General features: G+C 33.2%; 3 protein-coding genes across 4 annotated transcripts; 2 read left to right on the top strand and 1 right to left on the bottom strand.

The window, feature by feature from the left end:
- Window positions 1-366: 366 nt before the first annotated feature.
- Window positions 367-14,365, bottom strand: LOC116343802 (ATP-binding cassette sub-family A member 12). Of its 2 annotated transcripts, none has more exons than XM_031772043.1 (23): window positions 14,127-14,365; window positions 8,353-8,587; window positions 8,049-8,275; window positions 7,617-7,984; window positions 7,409-7,551; window positions 6,971-7,334; window positions 6,557-6,647; window positions 5,754-6,459; window positions 5,498-5,688; window positions 5,290-5,428; window positions 4,849-5,224; window positions 4,465-4,785; window positions 4,231-4,403; window positions 3,169-4,169; window positions 2,929-3,109; window positions 2,594-2,854; window positions 2,242-2,522; window positions 1,976-2,165; window positions 1,878-1,908; window positions 1,636-1,820; window positions 1,176-1,571; window positions 858-1,100; window positions 367-791 (listed from the first exon to the last, which is right to left on the bottom strand). In XM_031772043.1, exons 2-23 carry the CDS (start codon window positions 8,443-8,445, stop codon window positions 714-716), a joined length of 6,039 nt encoding a protein of 2,012 aa, XP_031627903.1. In that variant the 5' UTR covers window positions 8,446-8,587; window positions 14,127-14,365; the 3' UTR covers window positions 367-713. The 2 variants fall into 2 exon arrangements, with proteins under 2 accessions (XP_031627903.1, XP_031627904.1); XM_031772044.1 differs by lacking the exon at window positions 14,127-14,365 and adding an exon at window positions 11,413-11,517.
- A 3,269-nt stretch (window positions 14,366-17,634) lies between these two features.
- Window positions 17,635-21,158, top strand: LOC116343933 (NEDD8 ultimate buster 1). The gene is made up of 9 exons (XM_031772261.1): window positions 17,635-18,179; window positions 18,302-18,425; window positions 18,769-18,904; window positions 18,972-19,176; window positions 19,342-19,584; window positions 19,646-19,919; window positions 19,991-20,259; window positions 20,329-20,655; window positions 20,736-21,158. The coding sequence occupies exons 1-9, from the start codon at window positions 18,051-18,053 to the stop codon at window positions 20,847-20,849; spliced, it is 1,821 nt and encodes a 606-aa protein (XP_031628121.1). The 5' UTR covers window positions 17,635-18,050; the 3' UTR covers window positions 20,850-21,158.
- Window positions 21,159-21,578: 420 nt separating this feature from the next.
- Window positions 21,579-24,367, top strand: LOC116343696. The gene is made up of 3 exons (XM_031771905.1): window positions 21,579-23,054; window positions 23,257-23,524; window positions 23,597-24,367. Exons 1-3 carry the CDS (start codon window positions 21,610-21,612, stop codon window positions 24,365-24,367), a joined length of 2,484 nt encoding a protein of 827 aa, XP_031627765.1. The 5' UTR covers window positions 21,579-21,609.
- The last annotated feature ends 3,536 nt before the right edge of the window (window positions 24,368-27,903 follow it).

The raw sequence follows: 27,903 nt of genomic DNA, 5'->3' as shown, positions 1-27,903 counted from the left end.
AAGTGTGTCGTATGGGACTGAGAGGATTTGTTTTGTTGTTCATTTAATGTACGCCCGAAAATCCTCGATTCTAGACATACTCACCTATATATTTTGTGTGATTTCTGATAACACCAACTTTGTTCACACACATACACATATACCGTATGAACGAAAATATAAACCAAAAGCGATTTTCAAAAATTAATTGGAATTTTTATCACTACTTTTTTGAAAAATCATTCCTTATCGTTTACGATCCCAGACATTCTTGTTAATTTGCGAGTGGTTCGTTAATTAAATAAAAATCGAAGCAAAAAAAGATAAACACAAAGTCAAAGAATATAAGCTAAAGTAATTTATTCAATATATATAACGACAAACATATTCAATGTAGTGAACTAAACTTAGGCGCATTTATTCAATAACTTACAACTATAGTTTAACGTAGGCACATGAGGTGTCAAAAAACCCAACTTAATAAATAAATACCATGCAGTCGTGAAGTAAATATAATAATTGAAACAGTTTTCATATTGGCAAACGCTAAAAATTTGTACATTAAAAGATAAGCTTTGAAGTGTAGCTGTAAACGAGACAATGTTCGTTAGTGTTCGCCCGACGAGAGACTATGTTCATTGGATGTTCGTTTAACCGCAAACGAATATCGAATGAACGATACGTTAACAACTATAAAATTTATATCAAATTATGAAGGTAACTTTGTTGTATGATTATGTTGGAGTTTCTGATGTGTATGCTGAATTAAAGTAGGAATGTGTGATCTCCGCATCTAAAACGCGTTCAAATGCCTAAGAATAAAGAGAAAATCATGATCATTTTCTGATTGTGAAGACCAAAGTCAGTTTTTCACTCACTTGATCCAGTAAACATTCGGTTATTGTATAGCTAATTCCCCGACCTACAGTTAAGTTGTGTAACTTATTGAATAAATCACTTAAGAACATCCCACTCTCATCGATCACAGCCTCCGAATTATTATTATTTACATTTCCATTTTCGTAGTTTTGACTACTTGGATTGCGAATTTTAACTCTAAATTGCAAACAATGATTATGAACTATTAAGCTCTCTACATTCGATATTGCCTTTTTGATGTCCTAAAATAAAGCAAACAATGTATTCATTTTTCAATTGATCGTTGATATTAATTTTGTTTTTACAAAATCTCTTACCCGTTCAATAGTCAACGCTTCAATTTGGTCATAGTAAACAGTTATGTCGTATCGATTGCCATACATCACTTTTAATTGTTGGGGAGGTGCGGTAACGATCATTTTTCCTTGTCTCATTATTCCAATTCGGTCACACACTCGATCAATTTCGGTGATTGTGTGCGATGTTAAAATAACCGATCGATTGTCAAGCAATAATCGATTTATTGATTTATAAACAATTGAACGAGTCACCGGGTCCATATCACTTGTAGGTTCATCCATGAAAACATTTGATGAAGAACCGAAACATGTAACGGCTACGCTGAGCTTGCGACGATTTCCACCGCTCAAATTTTTTACTAAAACATTTCGATATGGAACCAGATGGAAAAATTTCAACGTTTGCTCGGAAACCTGTGAATCGATTTTTCAATTGATTAGGATTGTAAAACAATGAGTTCAAGCAAATATTGTTCACCTCTTGAATATTTTGAATTCGTCGTAATCGTCCATAGAACTCGATAATTTCAGATACCGTTAACAAACTATCGAGTGCGTTTGATTGAGGACAATACGATACACCGTTATCTCGATTTAAAATGCTAACTGTTCCTGAAGTGGGAGCCAACTCACCGGATAACATTGCAAATATGGTTGATTTACCTGAAGAGACGAAATAATTATAGATTTGGTTAGGCACACAAAATGACTACCACTTACCAGCTCCATTCGCACCCAACAGTCCAAAACACTATGAAATTCAATGAAAAAAAAAGAGTTGTTACTCATTTCAAAAGACCATGAAACCAGGTATTTACCTCTCCTGTTTTTACACTGAATGTAACATCATTAACAGCCACATTTTTTCCGTCATACGTCTTGCACAGAGAATCTGCTTTCAATGCAATTTCATTGGAACTTCTAAGCTTGCCGAAGAAATCTTGCTTGTTGCCACCATTTGGAATGTTGAATCCGTTTTGATTTGTGGCAATCGATTCCAGGTCAGTACTAAAAAATATGAAAAAAAAAAAACATTTCTTTTGTTAGTACCAAAAAAAGACATTGGCAACACCATGTGACGCACTCATTCTTTTTATTTTTCGAAGATTTTAGATACGATCTCCACATGCCACTTTCGATAATATAGTTTGTTATCCAAAATATAACACCAAGACAAATCAAAGAGATGTAATGTGGCAAAATCAAATCGGAACTGATTGGTGATTTATATGTATTGATGTAATATCGTGTAAACACCTCAGCAACTACATGATTTTTACAAATCTCCACCAATCCATCGGCGAGTGCATGTTGTGGCAAAATTAAAAATGCTCTATTCATAAAGTCACGCAATTGACCACTCCACTGAAATATGAAAAATGAATAGAAAAAAATCAGTATTCAATTGATTCAATAGTGATTGTCGAATTACTTACTTCACTTTCGCCCAACAAATCAATCAAAATGATCGTGGTAATCGTTGTCATGGCAATCAAAATATTCAAGCATAAAATATACATGTTTGCCAGACTAGCATCAGAAAATAGCTTTTCACACAGATGAACCATTTGAATGCCGGCAAAACCAAACAGTAACAACAGCAAGCAAATGCCATAAAGATTATCCTTTGCTGTAAATGCTGGAATGTCGAAAGCTTCGAAAACAACTATTGCTAACAAAAGTGCTATCACATAGATCTGTTTGGAAAGAGTAATCACGAAATTGAGTTTTCTTATTAAATTCGGTTTTTAAATGAATTTTTATAACTTACAGCGAAATCCCACACAAAAGCAATTCCCCAATATGTTTTGAATGAAACACCACATAGTTTTTGTTGTAATTTCTCTCCGCTCAGCCGTTCATTAACAATATATATCGAGGCGCCAGCGGTTACCAAACTAAAAGCCACCAACAAAATGATCGAAATGCCAGCATCGGCGACTTGTTGGAGACTGTAAGAAAAAATAAATCAATAAATTTATACAAGCGGACAAATGTCATTTCCACATACATTGAAGATTGGCTCAGTTCGTTGTCATCTAATTTCAATGGATAATTGTTGGTTGTAATTTTCAAGTCAGTATCATTCATTAAACTTCTAAAGTAAGCTGTATTGAGTTCATTCAAGAAAACTGGCATTGAATGATAACCATTGTTATTATACCAAACGGCTGCGCGTGAACCATTAATTGAGACACCACCATAACGACTAGTTGGATAATCTTGTGTTGTATTCAGAACCCATCCGGAGAGATTTTCAGACGATTCGAATGTTCTGCACTTATTACCAAACTCATCGCTGTTTCCTTCACAATATCCGGTGAGATCTGCATATATATCACTCTTTAGCGTATCTACGTTTTCAATACTGTATATATCGGTGCTATTCGGGTAAAGTCCACGCGAAAATTGCAAATCGATGTCATGTTCGCCAGGTGGCCGCAATGTCATAAAGCCCATTGCAATAATTTCAAATAACGTTGGCAAAACTAACATACATAAAATTAATCTATAGTTTCGTTTAAAATGCAAAAATCGTTTCCTCAACAAATTCTTAATCACTTCTATTTCAGAGAGTTTCTCCTGTTGAACGATTGGACTGAATTCATCGTTTTTCTTAATTATCTCATCGCCGGGTGTAACATAACCATTTGCATTAAGTTTTTGCATTGTTGTTGACGGTATAATCAGGTCGTTGAACACATTTTCCAAATTACTGCTTACAATTCGAAAACTTTTGATTTGCTGCTCTCTCACCATATCTTCAATACTGTTAAAAAGCGGTGAATAATTCACCAATTGATTCGACTCTGATCGATATTGAATTTTTGCCACAAGCGATTCAGTTGAAATTGAGCTCAACTCAAATTCGGGTGCATGCTCTTCAAGTAGGGATTTGATTGATTCAGTGGCCTTTGAATTGTCCACACTTCCGAAATTAGCATGAAGTTCAAATGTATGCGAGAATGTATTTTTCAAAGATTCGGGATCATATTCAGCCATTACTTTTCCCTATTATCAAAAAAAAAAATTAAAATGTAAAAAAAACTTTGAATTTTTTTTCATCACTCACTTCATTCATGATCAAAATACTATCACTCAAATGTTCGGCTTCGTCAAGATAATGAGTGGCCAATGCAACGGCACGTCCTTGGCGCAGCACAGATATTAAATCCCAGATGTTTTTTCGCGCTTTTATATCGACACCACTGCATGGTTCGTCCAGTATCACCAAATTTGGAGATGCTACAGTATTCAAAATGTATTAAAAACCATTCGGGGGGTTTCATCGGTAATTTAAACTTACAAATAAATGCGATGGCAACATTAAGACGACGCTTAAACCCGCCCGACAAATGCTGAGAGAAATAATGTTCATGCTTTCCAAATTGAAGATCTTTCATCACGCGATCGACTTCTCGTTTTCCACACTTTCCATTCATTTTTATGCACACATACAGCTCCAAATGTTCCTTTGCCGTCAAATTTGGTATTAAGATATTATTTTGTGGACATAATCCTACACGTTCATCGATCTCATGTGCTGTAATTCGGTCCCAATTTTGTGGCCAATAAACTTTTCCACTGGTCGGAGCAATTTGACCCGTTAACAATTTTATTATCGTACCTGAACACAAATAGCATAAAATTAGTACAAATGAAATGACGGATATACTTTTTTTATACTTACTTTTACCCGCTCCATTTCTACCTAATAAGCAAGTGATAAAATCACGACGAAAAACTACGGATACATTGTCAAGAGCCGTGTTTTCACTGCCATTATATTTCTTTGTACACCCCTGGAGAGCTCCGCCAATATTCGGGTCCATATCTTTTTTCTCGACTTCGTGGAATTTGAATTCATCGCTGGTATATCGTTCGTATAAATATCCAATAATCGTGTACAAAATGAGATCAATGAAAATCATTACAAAACCAAACATAAATTCATTCGATTCAAACGATCCTTCGAATGCATTCGAAAATGTTAGCGGACGTTGTTGCAGCTCTAATCGCATAATGAAGCGCCAAGCATAACAAAATGCCGTTGCAAATGACAAACTCTGTAAATAAAAAACGATTCATGTATTATTCAATGCAAAAATCATTAAAATTGAGTGGAACTTACAGCAAGAACTTTGGAACATTGACTCAAAATTGCACCTAACGATATAATCAAAATGTACGGCATATACGTCATAAGAAAAAGTATTACGGTAGAAACAGATCCAATGCTGGCCGATGTGAAGAATGTGGACATCATGTAACTGAAAATAGAAATTAAAATCAAATGTCAATAACATCTCACAATAAATATAAATGAAACATTTTATTACCAGAACGAAATGACACATGCGCCAAATATAAGCAGGAAAATATAAAGCAAAATTCGGCTTGTTGTTTGCATCACACCTCCGCTGAATAAAATAATTTCGCATATCAGAAATGTGATTGCAAAATCAATAAATGTTGACAAAATCCATGCAATATTCTCCGATGATTTTTGCAAACCCATTATTCTCATCAACTGTAATTTTGAAGAATACATTATATTAATTTGATTGCAGCGAATTTTAATCTCTATTCACATACCGTACTATTTCCGCTCTCCCTCATCCAAATGCGATTACGAACTGCATTCGAAACTTGGACAATAAGCGCAAAGAAGAATAATAATTGTATGCATTGGGCCAAGTAAAGTCCGGTGAGAAAATCGTCTTCACGATATTTTGGATAGGGAAATTGTTTGGTGTAAGTATGCATATCACCATATTCAATGCCATGAAACTTTGGTGCTTCAGTGGTTGGTGACCCACCGAAAAGAGAACTGAAAATATCTAACTGTCGTTTACGTCGTGATAGTGTTTGTTTCGTTGCTTCTGTAGATTCATTAGTAATAACAGGTGTATCAATGACATTCGTTTTCGTTACACTTTCATTTGAACTTTTCTTCATGTCATTTTGCAGATTTTCGTCTGGGATTGTAGTTGTGGCCGCTTCTTCAGTCTCAGTGTTTTCCGTTGAGTCTGCTGTAGTGTTTGCATTTCCATTTTCGGACTTATCCACACTTGATTCGGTCTGACTATCTATATTTTCAGTTGTTTCTTCGTTTTCGATTGGTGTTGTAGCTTCGGTTGTTGTAGTTGTTGTTTGTAACCACTGTTGTTCACGAATTTCATTTTCATCTTCAACAACTGTTTTTATAATCGCCTGATCGATCATTTGCTGAATTTGAATGAAGCCCCGATGATATCTCATATTCAATTCAAAATTACCATTTGGACCTGGGAACCAAAACCTGAAAAAAATATTAGAAAAATAAATAGGCGGAAATAGCACGGAAATTACAAAGGAAAAATATAAACTAATATAAAGTTTGAGAGTAAAGTAATCACCGATTTCGATTTTCCAATGTAATTGGAGTATTATCCGCATCCATTCGCAGCGTGTATGAGTACTCCTTATTTTTGTCATATCCATCATTACCTGAAATTACCAGAAAAAGAAAAACAATTATATAGGATTATTTTGTAAATAGAAATAATAGAAAAATATAAAAAAAATCATTTGAACAAACAACATTGCTGAGATTTGTGATTTGGTTTCTGTAATCGATCTGGTTGAAGAAAATTCTTACTATTGTGTGATTCCATGTTTTTTTCTCCTCTACAATTACCAAATCTCAATATTTCATAAATATTTTTGCTAAAGCGACTACAGTTTCTTTTATATATCAAGTAAGTCTTGACATGTTATAGATATATGAATTTTGTTAAACAAATATGGAATTTTCATTTTTTCGTCATTACCAAAATAAATGCCAGCGTAAAACAGCTTTTTATCGTTCAATTTTATAGCCATGTCTTCTAACTCTTTTTCTGAGTTAACACCAATGAAACGATTAACAGAGAAACATTCAAATATATTTGCGACGGTTTCAATGATATCGGACACTTGTTTGTCGTGAAGTAAACCATCAAAAACAGTATCCAGCACCTTGGGATCGACATTAAAGTTTGCCAAAAGCATTTGAACAAATGGTGACTTAGCCAATTGCACGATGTTCATAAATTTTTTTTGAAAGTCACCCTCGACACGCAATTGCTTTATAATCACATCAAGGGATTTGATGAGATCTTTTAGTCGATTCATTGCCAAAAGTGTGTCGTTTGCCTATTTTTTTAGTAGGAAATATACGATTAAAATGAATTATGCTGTGTAATTTCATCGATAATATCCGTTCTTACATTTTGTACAAATCGTTCAGTTCGCGAATTGATCGGTCCATACAAAAATTTCCCTTGAATAATCGGCTTAATATAATTCCATGTGATTTTTGCATTGTTTGAACTTGCACCGATATCTAGATACATCTGTTTACAATATTTTGCTAAAAAGAAGAAAGAAGACGACATGAAGTGGACATCATCATCGGATAAACTTATTTTAACTTACTTGGCATGACATCCAATTCCTCTTGGTTGGCGCTATTGAAATCTTCTTGGTAGAAAATACGATCCACAAATCGAATATTATTGCTAGTGGGAAATGGTTTGCCACAAAATAGAAGACCCGACTGTGAGAAAGTCGCATCATCCGACCATAATTGAGTAATATCAAAACTACTATTGATTGGCGAACCATTCATGCCAAGCACTGTGGTCATCTGGGCAATATTATCTTCAAGTATTTTAAAACTTGGATGTGTAGCAATCGTGGTGATTGAGCCCAGAAAATTTCCACTGGCTGGCAAATCAACAATAGCATTATACAGTTTATCTTCATTTAGGAACGTTTGGACAATATTCACTATTGGTGTGATACTGTGAAGTAAATAAAATTATAAATTAAAAACAATATCTATTTATTCATTTTCTCAATACTTACGGAGCTTCGGGAAATTCCGAAATTTCCGAGTAGTTTTTGGGGCTAGAGCATTCGTTTTGAATGGTGCAAATATAGGACTGGAAAAAGGGTAAAACACCCTTTGGGGACGGCAATTCTCGTGTCGGAAACTGGCAATCTTCAATATCGCTAGCGCTGAATTTCAATCGCAGCAAGTAAACAGTTAAAAATATAAGACAAGGCCACAGGAACTGAACTGTTGTGAGCCACTACAATAACCATATCGATAATAAGTATGTTTATTGAGAATAATAAAAGTAAACTGTGAGCTATGATTTAAAATTACCGGTTGTCGTTTCTTAATAAGAACATCTTTCCATAGAAGCGCCTTAATTTGGGGATAGTTGACCCACTTGCTAAATCGTGACCCGATTCCCATTTCGTCAAATCGGTTTTTTCGGTGTATTGCTATTTTCTATATTGCGAAATTCTCTATCGAAATTGTGCACTAGCTTTCAATCAGCATATTTTTTGTTTTATTTATGGGCGGCGTTTTTCCTGAGTGAGTCTGTGATTTTTATCTGTGAATATATTCAAGTGAATAACATTTAGAAGTGCGCATTTTACAACATTTATGAATATTTAACAAAAAAAAGAAAAGAAAAAAAAAACATTTTCTGTTATTTTATCATCTGGGAAAATCGATTTCCAGTGTAGTATTTGATATTCACAGTTGATCTATGTGATATTTTATACGACTCATTGCAAAATAGCGGTTACACGAAGATAAATATACGTTCGGCAAATTATTTATAGTACAAAATGAGATTATGTGAATCATGTTTATTACATAAAATTAAATCAACAATAAACGCATGTTCGTGGAATAGGCGACGAGGTATGTGGGGAAGTTATAATCCGTGATGCACACCGTAAATGAATCATATTCAACGAACAACTTTGTATTAATTGATAGCGTTTAAAATTACTTCATTCTTAAAAAAAAAAACAATTGAAATTATAATACTTTTAATTGATTGTGGTGTCCATATAAATCTCTCCGAAAAAAATTTTGATTTGATAACGAGCAAGCTAAAAGAAACGGCAATTAAAAAAATCTTGTAACCCCCGATAAAAACAAAGAACGCCGTTTTTTATTCAATCGTAGGTTTTTGCAATGCGGTAGTATGATCACAAAACCAAATAACAATTATCGTCTTATGTGATCATCATAAAAAAGTGAATAGAACTTTGGATTCTCTACTTTTATTTTCCAACATTTCCAGTTTATCTAATTATTGCTCTTTAGCATTTTGTATATAAGTCTCACTGACGCTTGTCTCTTGTCTTACGCTAAAAAACCGTTTTACATGCACGACCAATTCTTCAATTCGTTGTGTTTACCCAAGAATATCGTAAAACCGAAAAAAAATGTTTTGTCATTTCCAAATATAAACGAAACGTTTCATGACCTTGATTGTTTTTTTTTTTTAAGTAAAAATATTGTTGACAAAAATTTAGCAAAACATCATAGTGGTTTTGTGGTTACTTTTTTAATAGTTAGCATTTTTTGGTTAATCTGGTTCAAAGATTTTTTTGGTAAATTCCCAGATAAATGCATGAAGAATAAACTTTTCCGTAATTAATGAGAATTTAAAGTGATTGTGGTTTATCGTGTTTTTATAACACGAATTTGAAGAGTGAAAAGAGTGAATACGGTCGATTAGCTCGTATATTTTGCAAATGATAATCAATCGCAAATTATTTTATAATAATTAAATGAAATTTCATTTTTGTTATCACATATCCTTATATTTTTATCAGCTTTGACTTTGATGTGGGCACAAAAATTTTATTATTTCGAATTTTATATGTGCGAGAACATTCTTTTGTCTAAACAGGTTCTCTTTTGAATTCTGAATTAACATGCTGATTTTAAATTTAAAAGAAAGATACAACAACAATAACAACAACACATCTGCCTTTCGTGCGACAGACTTTTGCATGACGACAATTTCTTTCAATATTGTACACGATATTCACAGTCTAAGTTCGCAGTCTAAGGTAAGCAAATGAGTCTGTCAGTCTGTTTGTGATCGTAAATATTCAAAATTCCGGAATCTTCGTACATTGAATCGATTCAATATGGATGGGCTTAATAAGAATTTTAAAACATTTTGCTACAATTTGTCACTGCTTAAGCAATGATCTCATTGTTATCACGACTTATGATTTCGACATTGGCCAGTACTAAAGGCTCATTTTATTACTTAAAATGTCAATGTATCATATGAATTTGTATGAAGAAAAAAAATCTTTGAAATGCTCAACGAAAGTGAATTGCATACACGCTGGGTTGGGATATTTTCGAACAAATCTAACCAACAGGAATTTCCAAATGTTTGTGGTGGCCAATTGTTAGTGTGTAAATGCGCATATATAAATCTAAATTAAGACCAGATAGCTCATCGTCATCTCCAATTAACACATTTAAATTGTTTATCCGACACTCAATAAACATTTGTGGGTAAATCTGATTAGCAGCTTGAAGTCCAAATATATTCGAATGTCTGAATTGAATACCAAGTATATTTCAGTCTTTAATGATTTGCAACAATTCATTTTATTGCCTGTGTAATTCCTCGACTTTTTCAAAAATTCACGACAAGCGTGCAACGGTCGCTGTTAAAAATGACCGTATACATAGTTTTTCTTTTAAAATGCTGATAATAACATTCCACCGGAATGTTACAAAACAGAATTAGAATGAAAGCAAAAAGAAATAAAAATAAAAGCAAAAAAAGTTTCACGGCGCCTGTTTGTTTTAAAATAGTTTTCAGTTTTTCTATGAAATGGAACGTTCTTCATCAGCATTTTGATCAAATCGTTTTTCTGCGAACATAGACAAAACGAAAATGTTAAGCAGTAAATATTGATGAGGCGATGTTTCCTTGCATTGATAGTTAGAGGAAACGGTCATTAAAATGATTTTATTTGACATTTATTATGAGATTATTTAACATTTATAAGTGTCTGTTGAAAGTGACAAAGATTTCTTTTGACGACGTAAAATAATCGAATGAATTTCGAGAATTATTACATTTCAAATGTGATTGAATAGAGCGCATACTTTCGAATCATAAATCGTTCAAGTGTTGTCTCACCTCGTCAAAAAAACAAAAGTGTTTGAATAGCAAGCAATTTTATTGCTGTGACTTATTCTATACTTCAATGTATAGAGTGTCAACAAATTGATGGTGAACGTGAACGAAAACGTATAAAACCATTGAAACGTGGTTCCGAGTGCATATTCGTACACTTTTGAATAAGAATCTGTTGTAAACAAACAAATGGCTGATGGCTGAGTAGAGCACTTGCCGTCTTCAGCTTGCGCTTAAATACTTACTATATATGTTCACTAGTGTATGTATATATGGTGAGTTTGTCAATTCACTTGTTTTGAATAAGTGAAACCGAAGCGCTTGCAGCTTTCGATCGCCGAATATCCAAGTGGTACGTTGATTTTCATACAGGTAGAAATTAAACATGAATTGAGGTTAAATAAATTATTACTATTATTATTATTGCTTCTGCTGGCTTTTTTATATTCGCACATACACTAGCATATTTTTGTAATTGAAAACCAAGCAACGATCGATCATTTGGATGCTTTTTTTTTGCTTTTGTTTATAACGAATTTGCACGTTGAACATTGAGTTAAAACTTTCCGCTATGCTTTCAAACTCGTTTCAATCGTATAACCATTGACAATTCATCAAGAACATCAAATGCTGCGGCATTGCAATGCACCAAATCACCCGAAAACAAGATACTTATATGATGCATTACATTGTATTTCCAGTTTTTTTGTTTGGTTTGTATTTTTAACACCAGTTGGCAATGGATTATTTAAAAGTGATAAAATCGTTTTTTTTTTTTTTTTTTTTTGCAAAAAACATACCATGCATACTCTGGTGATCGTCGATCGTCACCACAATTATACATTTGATGTTATTTCACATAAAAATGCGAAATGCCAAGCACATATTCGGATCAGTAACGATGAGCATTATTTCATTCATATAATCAATGGTTGAGTGCTGATGATGTTGCTATTCAGCAAAAGATCGAAAATAATTTTCAGCACTCATTATCTTAAAATTGTGCACAAAACACGCAAACATTGAACAGCAGGTACATTACTTTAAACGTTATTCTGTTACTGTGTAAGCGATGTGTGTGATTTTTATTTCAAAAAGTTCATGAGATACAATTTACACTGCTCCGCGAATTCCTAATTCACGTTCTAAATATTTTCCATAGATTGCTTTTTTTATGATAGAAATAAAAAAACAAAATGGAAAAAGCGATTAATTGCGATTTGAAAATCCGGACCTCCCATGATTAGCAGTGGACTTGTGAATAATTCCGAGTGCATCGTCGGATTTTATTTATAGTCATTTTAATTATCAGTCTTGTAGTGGTACAAAGAGAATTACTGTTTAAGTCCGTACAGATGACGATACATTCTTTGCATGTCAATTGACTTTATAGATGAGTCATGATCATTTCATATTCACCATTTCCAAGTTGAATGCCTGTATTCACGATAATATTTGACTAAATATATACAATAATTACTGTGAACGACAACAGACTTTTTGTTAAGCGCAAAAAAAATGGTTTAATTAAAACTCCCATAACAATGTTATTTATATCATCGTTTTATAAAAATGTGCTGAACAAAAAAAAGCAAACATGAAAGAAAAAAACAACGCTTTGTTTGTGAACGCGTAAGCCAAATAGTTTTCCATGAACATGTTGAGTTGAATGTGAGCGTCTGCGTGTGGAATGCATCCGCAATTATTATTTGAAAACTGTATGAATATGATCTAGTTTATTAGTTTCTCTCGTCAGTTTTGTTTCTTTTATTGTTCCGATTCATGGTACGATTAGTTTTTTAGCTAAAGATTATCACAAATAAGCGATTTTTTTCTGTTCAATCTATACACTATATACACAAACTAAAATAATCGTTAAATTTCTGCGAACATGAAAAAATAAGGTTGAAGTTGAGTTGACCAATATACGTAGTTATTTTTTTGTTGAATATGCAATGAAAATAAGCACAAAGAAGGTTTTTCCTCATTTGGAACACTTTCGAAAATGGTTTGAGTTTTGCAAAACTGACTCACTCAATCAACTGCACCACTCAACCGAAGCCCGTCTAAAACAAACGCTTAAAATGCAATTCTCAGCAAAAGTGGATTGGCTATATGCACTATCTCTCTGTCTGTGTGTGTGTATTGTTTTGACATGAAGAGAAAAGTATGTGAAGTTTTTTTCTATTTGCGTAACCAAAGTGTTGATGTTTTTGATATATAATTGCACAACAATAAACTCCTTCATGGTAATAAATCGACAAAGAGCAAGCCTATTTGGAGTTCAAGTCAGCAGCAAATATGTTTCTATTAAAAATGAAAACAAATTTGCCGAACTGCTTTGCGTATCAACACGAAAAAAAACATTCACTCACTCGTTCATTCATTATATAGTAAATAAAATACACGATCTATGAATATGTGTGTAGAAATATTTTTCGCACTTTTTCTTTCTGTTTTGTTTCATAAAGATGCTCATTTAATATTTTAAAATGGTTTTCCTTCGCAAAATTTACACAATAAATGCCAATCAAACAGCCGGGGAAAAAAAACATGAACCGAAAGCGAAAATGAAATCCAAATTAAATGAAAATCGGTCAGTCATTCGTTGCGGCTATTAATCAGGAACTTCAGCAATCATAACAAAAACAATTCACTTGCTTCGACCTACTGCTCTGTGGTTTCACTTGTCTTTTTTTAACTATTTTAAAAATTCATTTGTATCAGGCGATACAAATAGAAACGCAATTTAAATCAGTTTGTCAGTTTGGGCTTTTCGACAGAGAACTCGTTTTCGCATTCAATTTTTTTTTTATTGAAATTGATTAAATTGTTTCAAGCAAAACAATCTAAAGAACATTGGCTTGGCTTTGGTCACACGATTTCACTGAAGAAAAATTGAAACTCGTCTTTAATTAATCTCTCTTTAGTCTTACTCTCTTCTCTTGCTCACACTCACATTAATTTAACGAAAATTGTTCCGTTGTAGGCCAATATATATCTTCAATCGCACGTTCGAAAAATGTCGATGATGATTGTTTGAGTTTAAATTTAAATTTTCTCTTCATACGAATACAACACTTTGAACACTTGTTATCTTTGACGATGATATACCAGTCAATACTTTTAAAATAAGAAAATAAATACGGTGGAACACAACTTCAAAAAAAAAAACGTGTGTTCACAATAAGCCACATCAGAAAACTGATCGCAACTGAATCAACGCTGCCGAGAGAAAATCAAACTCCTATCGCATGCTGTTTATTTTCGAACGGTCTTACAATGTAAATTCGCTCGCACTCAGCATCTATCTCTTTTGTTTGCGTGCACCATCGCATATTCACTCACTTTTCGTAAGTATGAAACAAACGAAAACGAACGTCATTCCACTGTTTTGCTTGTGCTGTCTTTCTTTATACAGCGAATAACGTTGAACACAACTATACATACATAACCGATATATATGTTGTTGCTACTTTGTTTAGTGTGTTGTTGTGAAATGAATGTGCTCTAGTCACGTTGAACCGGTTGGTCGGTCAGCCGATCATGTTACATTTCGCTTTGACATATCGTGAACAGAATTATCGATACGACTAACGATGAAAATGAATATCGGATCCAGCAAAGCGCGACCAAACTACACACAGATCCACAGATGTACAAAACGATTTTCATTCGAAAAATTCCAAATACATCTCGATTTCTGTTGATTATACTTGCGGCAAACGAACGAATATCAAGAGAACAAACAAACAGAAAAAATTTATAATTGAACAATCCGATTACCTGTATTTGTAAATCAGTAATTTATTAAATTGAACATCATTTTTCAAAGACTACTATTTAGCATTGACAGTTTTTATAAGTTCTATTCAGTTGAATTAACAGCACAAACATGAAATTAGTGGAAATTGATTCGATTGGCAATCGTTTACAATGAAGACACTTTAAACTATAGTTTGTTTTGTATTATTATAATTAATGACGTTCTATTTCCGTGATTCGTTTGGGAATCGATGAGATGAACTTTATACTCAACTCGCTTGAAATGCCAAAAACTTGAATTTACAAAAGTTGAATGGAATGAAAAAAATTAGTAAATAAATTTTTAACTATTACCACAATGATTAAAATCTCCATGGTATTATTAAGCTACAGTTCGTTATGCGTATATTTCATTGTTTTAACATTGCATCATGAGGCATGTCAAAGGCAAAAATATTACATTAACTTGCGCATATGTAAAAAAAGCGGTCAACACCGCGTTTGTTGAGATCGACCGTGATACGCATCTTTTTCCCATTCGTCAACGCTTTTACGACGGTGTGATGTGTTCCATTTTACACCAATAATAAATTGTGTCAAATATTTTTGAACATTTTGTTTCTAGGAAAAAAAGAACCGACTGTGGGCCATAATGTAGAATCTTCACAAAATTCACAAGTCACACAATTTCATGCATAACATAGTGTCAAATGCTGCTTTTTATAGCATATTTGTATATATATACCCAATTGGCTATGTGCTGTGCGTTGTTCATAGGTTTTTTTATAGTTCAGACAGGTTATCAAGTCTGTGTAGTTCACTTGTCACGTCTGGCTGAGATCTGCATGATTTGAATATGATTCAGATAATTCTTAAGTTAAATATAATTTAGCTTTATTTTTTTAATGTTTTTGTTTTGATCAAATGATATAACATTTCAGAAATAAATTAATCTATTGCATTCATAAAACAAGATAGACTGTAGAATCGTAGACCGGAATAATAATATTCTACATATAATAAAGCATTGAGATTTCTTTAAAAAATGCCCGTGATGGCTTTAACATTGGCTTTATGTTTATCACTTTTTTAGTTGCAAGTTGTGTTTTGCATTGACGTCTTTCGTTTAATTTTGACGCACAAAAAAGTTGCTTGTGTTCGGAATTTATTATTATTTGCAATGATTCTTCAGATTCTTCGGATGGAATATGCGGACATAAAGTGTGTGTGAATGTCATATGTGAAATGCATTCAAGCAGAACCAATTGATTATGGCCTAACGAATCAATCAATCGTAATCGATACTATATTTTCTTGGTTTATTATTTCGAGTTTTATTCTGTGCTAAATATGATAACGATTAAAATTGCACACATGCTGAAAGTTATAATAATTGTTACGGAAGCTAGCGGAAAATTTTGTGGGTGGAAAATTAGAACTATTCACAGTGACATCGATAATTATTTTTTAAAAGTCCAGCAATTAAAAAAACAAATACTCGAATGAGTCGCAAATTTTCTGATGCGGTATGCATGACCATCTACATCTACTTTGGTAGATAGTATGTATCGTTGGTCAGCAGAGAAAACCATAAACAAGAATAATGATGATAGCGCTAAAATAGAAAAAATGGTCAGCTTGACATCTGGCATTCAGTGGTCATTAAATTGTCTATATATTTTTTAGCGCGTCATATGATACTTTGCTAATCAAAAATCACGATAAAAGAAGGAAAAAAACACAACAACACCACCTCACTTCGGCGGATATACGTTATTAAATTTGTACAGACGATTTCAGTTAATGATCCGATATCAGTTCATGCCAATTTGCACAATATTAACTTTTAAGGTTTTTTGTTGAATTGTTGAAAAATATTTACGATTTAGAAGTCCTGATGGATGACACGATTTGCTGTTTTTTAAGCGAACACAAATGTCTTTGTAAGTCATTATCAGTGACCTTTCAACCATCGTACATTGCAGCATAATAAATATGAACTGAACTTTATTCAAATTGCGATAGAATTGAACCTCATTCTGATAATATTAACGTTTTGCAAATACATAAATTTAATGGACTATCATGTGTGTTGTTATCGTGAATGAGAATACGAATCTACAATTAATTATTTTTTAAAAGAATAAGTTCACCGATCGCTTTATGGATTCTGTATAAACATATTTAAAAAAAAAATTATTGGAAAATGAAGAAAACAAGCAAGAGTCATTTATATTATGAAGACATGTGTTTTACTCTTTTTATGCACCTTATCTGAAATTATATCCAAATAATGGTTTGAGAATCTTAATTGACATCTTCTTCAAAGGACCTTGAATTATATGGCAGCTTCAGAACTTTGTACTCGAGTTTGTGGTCTATAAACACTTTGCATTTGGTTTCATATTTTTTATTCATTTTGTTTTGTTATCAATACCTTTGGCTATCAATCATACGATTTATTTAAAAATAAAAAAAAATTTGTGCGTCATTATTTAAGTCCATTTGTTGATGAGCGCCTTATAAACGAATTAAAACTGGTTCTCTGTGACTACAAATTACATTAACCAATTAGCAAATCGCTCATCTTTTTCAGTCAATTCAACGAATGTTAATCACATTCCATGAGCTAAAAATAAATATTCTATTTATTTCACAAAAAAAGTAAGTTCAACCGCTGATATTAGTCATTGGGAAGTCCATAGATGTGATGCTTGTCAGTTCCATTGTTTACATTCAGCATTTGCTCATTTGCTCTCTAAACACTATGAAGTTTACTCATTTACTCACGCACGCTATTCACGGTGCACGCTACATACCACAGACTATAGAATGACATTAACAAAGAGTGGAAACAGAGAGCGAACAAAGAGAGACTTATGAATCAGCTGTATTTTGACACTTGCCAGTAGTGAGAGATAGACTAAAGAATAAACATACATGCAGCAACTATTTCCATAAAAGAACTAAACAATAAATTTACATTTATTTCATTTTGTTTTTGGATAATTTTTTAATCCAGTCAAATATTATTGTTTCGTATATTTATTTGTTGATGAATTATTCTGTTCTGAATTAAATTTCGTGCTGTGGTGATTATTTAACGAGCAAAATAAAAATGGCATCTGGTTTATCAATTGATAATTGTTTGATACAAGTTCGTTCTAACTTACAAGGAGACGGCATAAAACTTTGGTTGGAACCATACTATACAGAAGGAATTGGACCAAATGAACAAGAGTTAGAGGTATTTATTAGCGAAATTATTCGAAATTGAACGAAATCGAACGAGTTAAAAAGTTTGAATTTCATCATAATACGTAAATGCGTAGTTGTTATCTTGAATGCGTACTGTTTTGCTTTTCGCAGAAATTGGCAACTCAGTTGGCACAGACTGTCAATATTCCATACAATTATTGCTTAATGGCCATTAATGAATTACAAGCGAATGCTATCGACAAGTTAAAAGCACGTGATCTCTTCAAGGATACTGGTACATATACGTTTTTTTATTTTTGTTTCATTTTTATTCATAAATGACACCTATAAAACATACAAACAAATGATATAAAAACACCACAAAATTTATTTTTTATCAATTCATACGCATTTCAACTAGTTTACTGGCCATCTACAGCGACATGACTGTTGACACAAAAAAATGAAATGCGTACGAATTTTTAAGAAATAAATTTTCTGTTATTTGTTGACTCAAAATTAATGGAGTTTTTATAACATTTTTGTGGTATATTTGTCGGGGTCATCGTTTTATCTTCAATTTTTAAACAATATATCTATAAAACGTTCTGACGTCAATCTTAAAATTGATATTTTAGGAGTTGCAACAATAAAAGTGCGTGTTCCAGACAAAAACAATGGCGGACGCATAATCACTGTAAAGCTAAAACTAAGTCTTCTGAATGAAGATTTGTATACAGAAGTTGGTGTTCATTTGGACCTTGACCCAAACAAGTAATTAGCACAACCAGTTTTCATTGTTCTCTTTCATATTCTTATTCTGGATTTGTTTTTGATTTAGACTAAAGTTAATTAGTGCTGGTAAAATGTTGAATCGTTTGCAAACATTACAAGACTCGGGTATTCAAAATAATCAGCAAATTATGGCCATTGTTTTGGAAATGGATGCAAATGAAGCCTGTAGACAAAATGGCGTGTTTGATAAATTGCAAGAGGCAAAACAAGATGCATCGAAACTTTTACACAAAGGCGATTCATACATGGATGTAAGTTTGACAGACCAGATGTTTTTGTAATGAAATGACTCATTTGTTGTTGGTTAAACCGATATTGAAAATGAAATCAGTGGATCTATTTTTAGATGTTGAATTTTTTAAACATTTTTCCACGAATTATTTTCGAATGATCGAAATGTTGTTTTTTCAATGTAGATTGAAGATCAGGATGGTAATTTGATTCACATCCCACCAGAGGAGAAAAAGGCGATAATGATGGCATTAGCAATTCATGAAAAAGGTCGTGCTGCTTTACGACGAAATGCATTCAATGAAGCGCTTATCTTTCTATTGGAAGCTGATAGTGAATATCGCATATGTAATTCTCAATTATTGGAAACCGTTGACAATTATGCCCTTTTGAACCTTGATATCGTCTGGTGCTACATCATGCTCAAGGTAATTTGTCTTTTTCCACTTTAAATCCAAATTGTTTCATGTATTCACCGTCATTTTATAGAGCATTAGCCAGTTGCCAGACGCTGAAAATCGCTTGTTAATTTGCGAAAGACATTTCAAAAAGAGTTATGGTGAAAACTTAGACCGAGTTATGACATTAAAAGGCAACGCTGCCAACGAACGTGCTCTTATCATGCGCATGCATTTACTCCAAGCCATTTTAAATTTTCACAAGAACCAAAGGAATGTGGCGTTCGAATTGATTTCACTTGCAAATCTTGAATGGCAACAGCTTCAAGTGGATGACAAATTAGTGGAATCGTTGGTGGAAATGGGTAAAATTGTTTATTTCCAAGTGAAAATATCGTACAGTTGATAATAATGAATTTTATTGGAATTATTTCAGGTTTCACCACCACCGAATCACGCACTGGATTGCGTGCATGTGCCAACAATATAAGCGAAGCAATCGCTTTTGTTTCCGAACGTCGCGAACAATTGAAAAAAGCACGAAATTTGGGTCGACAACAACGTCGCACCAAAAATAATTTGGTGAAAACAAACAATTGCACATGGGTCAATCCGCGCACACTGCATTCACTATGTGAAATGGGTTTTGATAAAGACTTAAGTGCAGTTGCACTTCAGAAAACCGACAATGATATAGATCAAGCGGTAAACATAAGTTTTTTTAATTAAAATTGGTTAAAAATTATTCATTAAAAATAATATTGATCATTTTAGATTTTATTGTTGCAACAAAGTCAACCCGAATTGCGTGATGAACTCGAAAAAACTATTAAGCCAGATGAATTATTGTGTGAACAAATTTCAAATATGGGCTTTGACGTTGAGTTGATTAGAGAAGCATTGAAAGAGAATGCAAATGATATGCAAAAAACCATTGAAAACCTATTGAAAATGCAGGCCGATGGTACGTATGAAAATACTCTCAAGGAAGTTCTTGAAAGGGTAGCAACAAAACAAAATACAACCGATCAACCGTCAACATCACGTTCAAATCCGAGCGAAACTGCAAATAGGGCTGCCCAAATTCTTGCTGAGCAGGAAGTATGTTGAATTAGATGAGAAAATAAGCATAACTACTACATAAAATACATTTTTTTACATAAAATTTATGTTCCTTTTAGGCCTATGACCGTTTCGCCGAAGACCTGGTAACGGAGGATAATGCTTATCTTGATCTGCCATTGATTGAAGAACGTGCCTTACTTGATGAATACCAGAAAATGCTTAACATGTAAAAAGCATTCTGAATAAAAATGGGTACAGGGGGTCGTAAGCCCGGATAGCCTCCTCTTAAATCATTCTAGCTACCTCCACCCCCTAGGCGACAGCTAAGTTTAGACCATTTTTTAGCTCTCTTCAAATTTAGTTTTTTGATTGATCGCTGGACCATCATCTAGCACTAAATTTTTTCCGTCCCCATTCTGAAGAATTGTATATTCGCTAAATATATTGTATAATACCCATTAAAAAAAATCGAAATTGTACAAACGAAATGATTTGTATTCAAGAATGCAATACGACCTTGCCAATAAATTGCATCTTGATTAAACAAAATATCGTTTTTTGTATTGTCAAATTCATTTTATTTTTCATCATATTCTTTTTATACACTGTATAATAATTAATAAACATTTTTTTACAACATATAATTCGAATTTTCAAATGAACAATCTCATATTTGGTACATGTCATAAGAATTATGCGATCTTGTAAATTCGTACACTTTCAATTGACTTTTATTTTCAAATCGACCGCTTGAAATTCAAAATAGTGTATAGCATGCAGCTGTTGATGTCAATAAACCATGGATGCCATGGCAACAGATGTAACGCTTTCGAAACTGTAAACAAACCGTTGAATATAGGTATACACACACGCATTAGTAATACAAAAGTTGCGGTCGAGTGCACACTACAATACCCTCATAGTATCAAATTGGCCAGTCGGACGCATATTTCATTAGATTTTACTGTGTTTTACTGTCAAGAATTAAAAATGAATAGTGCAAACATTGACGAAAAAATCAATCTAAAGGATATCATGGCCATTTCAGAAGACGAATTTAAGCAGCAAATAACAGCCTGGATCAACGAACGTGGTATATCCAATAAACTTCAATCGAAATTAAGAGCTGATTTATTTGAAGAATTTTCGACAACAAAACTCGGTCGACAAATGTCCGAACAACATCAGCAAGCGCATCGAATTGTTTTGTCACCACTATTATTGGTTTTAAACACATTGATCGCCGAATTTCTATACACTGAAGATTGCCATTTTACATTGTCAGTGTTTGCAAATGAAGTGCCATATAAAAATACGCTACCCAATTTCGAAGCGACGCCACCGAGACAACAATTTCAATTCTCACAATCGGAACTCAACGATATTTTTGAAGCGGTCGGTATTTCAAAACAAGATACAAAAATTGTTCGTGAATTTTACATGAATCGCACCACCGGTGACAATGAAGACTTTTTGAATAATAAATCATTGCTTTATTGCATAGTAAAAACGCTCATCACACAAATCGATAGTGCACGAAGTGAAAAAGTGAACCCAAAACTCGAAAATAAAACAAAAAGTACAAAAGTGAGACCGAGTACGTCAGCCACGATAGTCCCATCGAGTTCATCGCAACAAAGCTTCAACGGAACATCATATTCGGAACAAAAACATTCTGCCCGTCATAAATACGAACATTTAAATATAAGTTCACGTTATTTCAAGTATTTAAATCGATATTTGGATATCTTATCCGATCGAATCAACGACATGTCAAAATCACTTGCTCACAAACGTTCGAGTAAAAAAATGCAACGTATTGTCGATTCTTCGAGTCAAGAACAGAGTCTAAAGAAAGATTTACGCAAAATAATCGAAAATATAAATAAACTAACGAAATCACAGAACAAAAGCAAACGTTTTCAAAGTGTTTTGAATAGCATTGAACGATTATCAGCTTCCGTTGAAAAGTGCAACGGTAAATTGGAAGACTTATTAACAGCCATCGACATTCAAACGAAAAATTCTGAAACAATTGAAAAGAAACTCAGTGATGTAAATAAAGTTGATCGCCTCAGCCGCATGGACGATTACGTCAGTTGGTTAAGAGAATTGAAAAATTCGGAACATGGTAAAAAGTTCATTGACCGTTTGGAAGTGTCTTTGCAAAAAACAATGGAAAAGGAACGCGAAAATTTGGAAAAACTGTATGAAGAAAAAAATAATAATTATCGTATGTTAATTCGACTACATTATAAACAAAAGTATGATGCAAATAAAAGTGAACATGAATCTGCCGAACGTATTGATAAAGAAAATTCAAGCCCAATTGATAAATACACACCGGACGATACTGAAAAAATTCTGGCCGAATCATTAGCAGCGCGAGCTCTCGAGAAGGAACAACATGTCGATCACATTGTTCATGCGGCCAAGTTAGTATTTCCTTGTTTTTTACATAAACTTTTTTTTTATAGTTCATGACTATTGTGTTCAACTACTCAAAATTTAAAAGTAACAATTTCACATTTGGACTTTATCATTTTTCGATATTTTTCATTTAATTTCCCTCAAACTTGATCTCCCTTTTTCTGGAAATCAGAGTAAAATAAGACTATCGTTGTCGCCTATTTTCAGAATTCGTCTACAGCAGTTAGAGCGAGAAAGCGAAGATTTGGATCAATCATTTCAGGCCTATTTACGACGACAGCAAATATCAAAGAAACAAATGAACGACGATGCCACAAAAATATGGGAAAATTACAATTTAAGTAAAGCAGCCATCGCAAAGTACAACAAAATTGAAGATAAACTTGCTAATACTACAATTTATCATTCAAAGTTGGTTGATGCCATGACTCAAGTTCAAAATTCAACATTCCAAGATGATGTCGACATCGAAGAGGTGCTGAAGGATTTGAATGAAATCAAACGCTTGAAAAGTCCTCTATTCAATAAAAATGATGTCTTCGCAAAGAAAAATGCATTTTCATTGAAGACTCAAGACAGTAACATCAACAGAAAAACTGACATTAAATCAATGTTTGGTTACAACGAAAGATTATTTGATTCGCAATTCAAAGTAACTTTACCGGAAACCATCAGTCAAACACAAAGTCAAGGTAGTTTCATTCAAAAAGAAAATGATAGGAAAATGGAAAAGCAGATATTGACCGAGGAGGTAGTAGAGAGGAAAAAAAAGAACGAAAAGAGGAATGAAAAGATAGAAGAGCAAAAGACAGAAACATTGGCAACACCGGCTGCTTTGAGCAATATTTCTACTCCTTTAATCGAAAAAAATTCAAATTCACTGACACAAAACAAAAGTGGAAAAGTAAATGGTTACGAAAAATCATCAGAAGCGGAGCCTGCATCTTCAGCTGTTATAATTAACGAGAAAAAATTTGAAACTGAAACGAATGGAAAGAAAATTTCAGATGATATGATGAATAATGGACTCAATTTACAGAAAGATGAACCTAAAATCGTAACCGAAGATAAACATAAAACGGAGACAAAGGCAAGTCCCCGAAAAGTAAATGGATTCGAAAAATTGGTCGATTCGAAGACAAACGGAATTTCAAAATTACCATCGGAAAATGGAGTGAAGAAAATTCCAACAATTAAAGCAATTGCAAATAAGTTCACAACTATAGCGTCAGGAAGTGATAGCAATGAATCAGGATCGGAACAAATTTCCATCGGAGCACAACGACTGGTAAAGTCACCAGACGACTTTTGGATATAAAATAAAAAATACAACTCATTTCTTTTAGTTTCAACATTTTCATGGCGTTCTCCATTTAAAACCAAACACTTCAAATGCTTTCAATAAAAATTCAAACATTTCAAAGCAATTTCAAATATTTCCATCAAGTGAATGTGTTTTGAACTAAAATGATTGCCTCGAAACAAGTTAAATTTGTTTTGAATATCAATTTATCGGTGACTTGGAACTCTCTTATTTGACAACAAAATATCATTTTAAAGCACAAAAAAAAAAGAAAATTCCAACCAAAATATAGAATCAATGCAAATAAATATTTCAGCAAAATTTTGTGAGATCTCAGAATAAAGAAAAAAATAAAAATTACAAACGAAAAAAAAAATATATTTGTATTTTTTCCTATCGCTTTTTTTCTAGCGAATGAAAGTGATCATTTTCGAAACCATAAACATTTTGAGAAAATAATTATGTACCTTGTGCAATCTTTAAAAATTGCGCAATTCAAAAGAGAAAACTTTATTTCCATATTCACTTCATACATTTTCAATGATCATGATTCTTTGTCGTGACAATAGGCAATTCTTGCATGCGAGTTGGCAAACAGAAGTGGAAGAAGTCGAGAACAAATCAAGCAGCACAAAGAGAATGAACACAAGTACAGTCTTCATTGGATCGGATTAACGTTGTCGTCGATTGTTATTGTTTTTACGGCGTCCAGCATCACTCTCATTGGCCAAAACGAATGGTAGGAAATGGTGTAAGGTAAACTCCCAACTTCACATACACATAGTACTTTATATGTGTGATATTGGGCGAAGCGTCAATTGTATCTCACCGTATCCATATACTTGCTTTTATTGCTTATACTTCGTTTCCAGTTCTTCGTATTTCATTTCGTTGCGGCTTGAAAGCATAACGTGCCTTGTGTCATATACATAATTAGTTGTTATTTTAAAATAATTCTACATTTGGCCATTTTTGACAATAAGGTATGCCATTCGAATGGAATGATTTTGTAAAATATTTGTTTGTTTCTTGCCGCTAAAAAAATGCTTTGAAAATAATGAATTTTATTTAATCTTGTGTAAAATTACTCTTTGTATCACTCAGTTTGTTTGATCGTTTCACAATTTATAATAATCCAAATCAAACAAAATCATTATATTGACTAGAATCAATTTCTTTGTTATAATTCCCATTGCATATGGTGACCGAAAGTGTTTTCAAATCATAGCGACAGATTTAATTGATACATAGTTACCTAACTACGGCGCAGGCAATTCGTCATGTGTTTCTCTTTTTTGGCCAGCAATTATACTTTCAAATACAAAGAACATTTGGACAAAGTGTTGGCAAAAGGCATGGCTAGATTAACCCTTTGAATGAATTACACTCATTTTCGTTTCGTTAACACATGTCGTTCAACTTAAAATTCATTTTAAAATGAAACATATTGAATACGTAGCCAAAGAGATCTCGATGGCAATTGAATCATTTTTCTTTCATTTCTTCGTACAAAGAACTTTGAATTTGTAATAATAATTTTATTTAATGCCGATTGCATGCAACACGATCTTCAATTTCTTTTTATGATCGGCGGCAGTCAAATCATAAAATTAAATTTATTCATTCAAGTTTCATAACATCATAGCACCGCGTGCTTTATGTGCACTCTGAAGAAACAGCAGGTTGTTGCTTATTCTGGGATCATTAAATTGTAGTTGTATCACAACCGAACAGCGCAATCTAAGGTAAAAAAAATTATCTCTTGACTCTTTTGATGTATTATAGAATTGGTTGTCGATTTCATAAAAAGAATATGAACGAAAATCATAGAATTGCATATGCTTTGAAGGACACATTATATAATGCTTACGGATCTTATGTATCCCCGAATATTTTATGTTCCTTAATGTCCTGAACCGTTAGTCATAACAGAGCACCGCTTTTCTATAATAATAATAATGCAATGTGATGTGCCTTAAACAAACGAATTCGAATAAAAATGAACGGTTTCAAGTCATTCTGTTGATAATTCTGTTGTTACCAAATCGATTCCTATCGTATGGCGATCTATTAATCGATCGAAAGTAATAATTTGATGGTAAAATACGTTGAACAGTTTTCATGCACATAAATTTTTTGGAGAAAAATGTAAAAAAAGAGAAAGAAATAACGTATCAAACGATAAAAAAATATATATCGAAAGGTTAAAATAAAAAGAATAAGGAAGAAAGAACAAATGTCGGATAAATCGCAGGCATATGTTTTTGGTCGATCCGACAATTTTCCACCCTTATACGAAAGAAACAAACTCTACCTCTCAGTCTGATAGGTTTGTAAAACTGTCTCAAGAATAGAACAAAAGGCAGAACACGCAATAACCGTCGGTCATCATATCGATTGTTGTTAATCAATTTGCTGCCTAATCCTCTATATATAGCCATCAATTAATGTTTTTTTTTGTATGTCTTTCCAAAAGCGCACAATTCCAATTGAGCACCTTACACACTATTCGGTCTGCTTTTGCCGGATCTCTATCTATTCACCTTGCACTCTATTGTTGGTTTATTATTTATTTTAGATTTCGACACCGAAAAAAGGAACGACAGCAGCAAAAAGCGAAAGAGAAAAAAAATTCTCAATCGAATCGATTCGATCACAAGGAATAATATTAAAATTTTCAACAAAGAAATGAAAATATTTCAAGGCACGACAATCATCAGACATAAGGTGCTGTTTTTACTGTATTCCTATTCTTAGTTTTTCAGGCGAAAATATTCGACCTTTTTATGTTCATTTTCAGTTACAAATTCATCATGATGTTGTGCGTTGTTCGTTTATTTATTGTGCGTGAAAATAAAAAAAAAGACACCTGTAGACTGTATACTGTGGCATTTATGCTGCATGGAGACAGATATACGCACCATGTTCGTTACACAATTTGAGAGCAATAACAACAGCGGCATCAACAGCAGCCACAACGAGCTGATATTCAAACGCACACTGGGGGCTTGAAGAGCTATAAGCACCCGAAGAATGGTAAATAGCGATGATCACCAGGAATCTGCCAATATTACACAGACGCGCAGAAGCTACAAAATAAAATAGTGAAATTTATTCATTCACGCTAGATTGTTTGCATGTATTTGTATTGATCGTATACACACAGGCAATTCTAGGCGGAGCTGTTTTTCAGTTAAAATTTGAATTGTTTTTGCTACACGTAAAACTGATACAGTTTAATAGTTAAACACACCGACTGCTATTGATCGAAATGAAAACAAGTGTTACACACATTGAGATCGTCTCACTCACATTGTTGTACGTTTGCTTTTCGCATTTTATTTACACGTTGATCGTGAACAGGTATTAGTGTTCACCGTACATGCTGCCAAGTGGAAAACAAACAGCAGAAGGCATAACGAACAGCATAACGTCTTTCTGTGATCGAAAGACAACATTATCGTATTGTTCAGCGCATATTGAATACGAGCAAGTACGAACGTGAATGCGAACATAATGTGACAGACTCGGTATATGCCAAAGAGGCAAAG

The sequence above is a fragment of the Contarinia nasturtii genome, unplaced genomic scaffold (assembly GCF_009176525.2).
Source record: "Contarinia nasturtii isolate CC-2019 unplaced genomic scaffold, AAFC_CNas_1.1 Cnas_scaffold_1037, whole genome shotgun sequence".
NCBI classification, from domain to species: Eukaryota; Metazoa; Arthropoda; class Insecta; order Diptera; family Cecidomyiidae; genus Contarinia; species Contarinia nasturtii.
Note: the sequence above shows the minus strand (reverse complement) of the source record. Positions and strands in the feature narration are given on the sequence as shown.

Bases quoted from the DNA above. Each gene is read 5' to 3' on its own strand.
- LOC116343802 (XM_031772043.1), bottom strand. From the start codon at position 8,445: ATGGGAATCGGGTCACGATTTAGCAAGTGGGTCAACTATCCCCAAATT. The intron at 3,110-3,168 runs GTATGTGGAAAT...TTTTTCTTACAG, and splicing joins GAACTGAGCCAATCTTCAAT to TCTCCAACAAGTCGCCGATG. The intron at 1,101-1,175 runs GTAAGAGATTTT...GCTTTATTTTAG, and splicing joins AAGCGTTGACTATTGAACGG to GACATCAAAAAGGCAATATC.
- LOC116343696 (XM_031771905.1), top strand. From the start codon at position 21,610: ATGAATAGTGCAAACATTGACGAAAAAATCAATCTAAAGGATATCATG. The intron at 23,055-23,256 runs GTTAGTATTTCC...GCCTATTTTCAG, and splicing joins CACATTGTTCATGCGGCCAA to AATTCGTCTACAGCAGTTAG. The intron at 23,525-23,596 runs GTGCTGAAGGAT...GTCTTCGCAAAG, and splicing joins ATGATGTCGACATCGAAGAG to AAAAATGCATTTTCATTGAA.
- LOC116343933 (XM_031772261.1), top strand. From the start codon at position 18,051: ATGGCATCTGGTTTATCAATTGATAATTGTTTGATACAAGTTCGTTCT. The intron at 18,180-18,301 runs GTATTTATTAGC...TGCTTTTCGCAG, and splicing joins CAAATGAACAAGAGTTAGAG to AAATTGGCAACTCAGTTGGC. The intron at 19,177-19,341 runs GTAAGTTTGACA...TTTTCAATGTAG, and splicing joins AAGGCGATTCATACATGGAT to ATTGAAGATCAGGATGGTAA.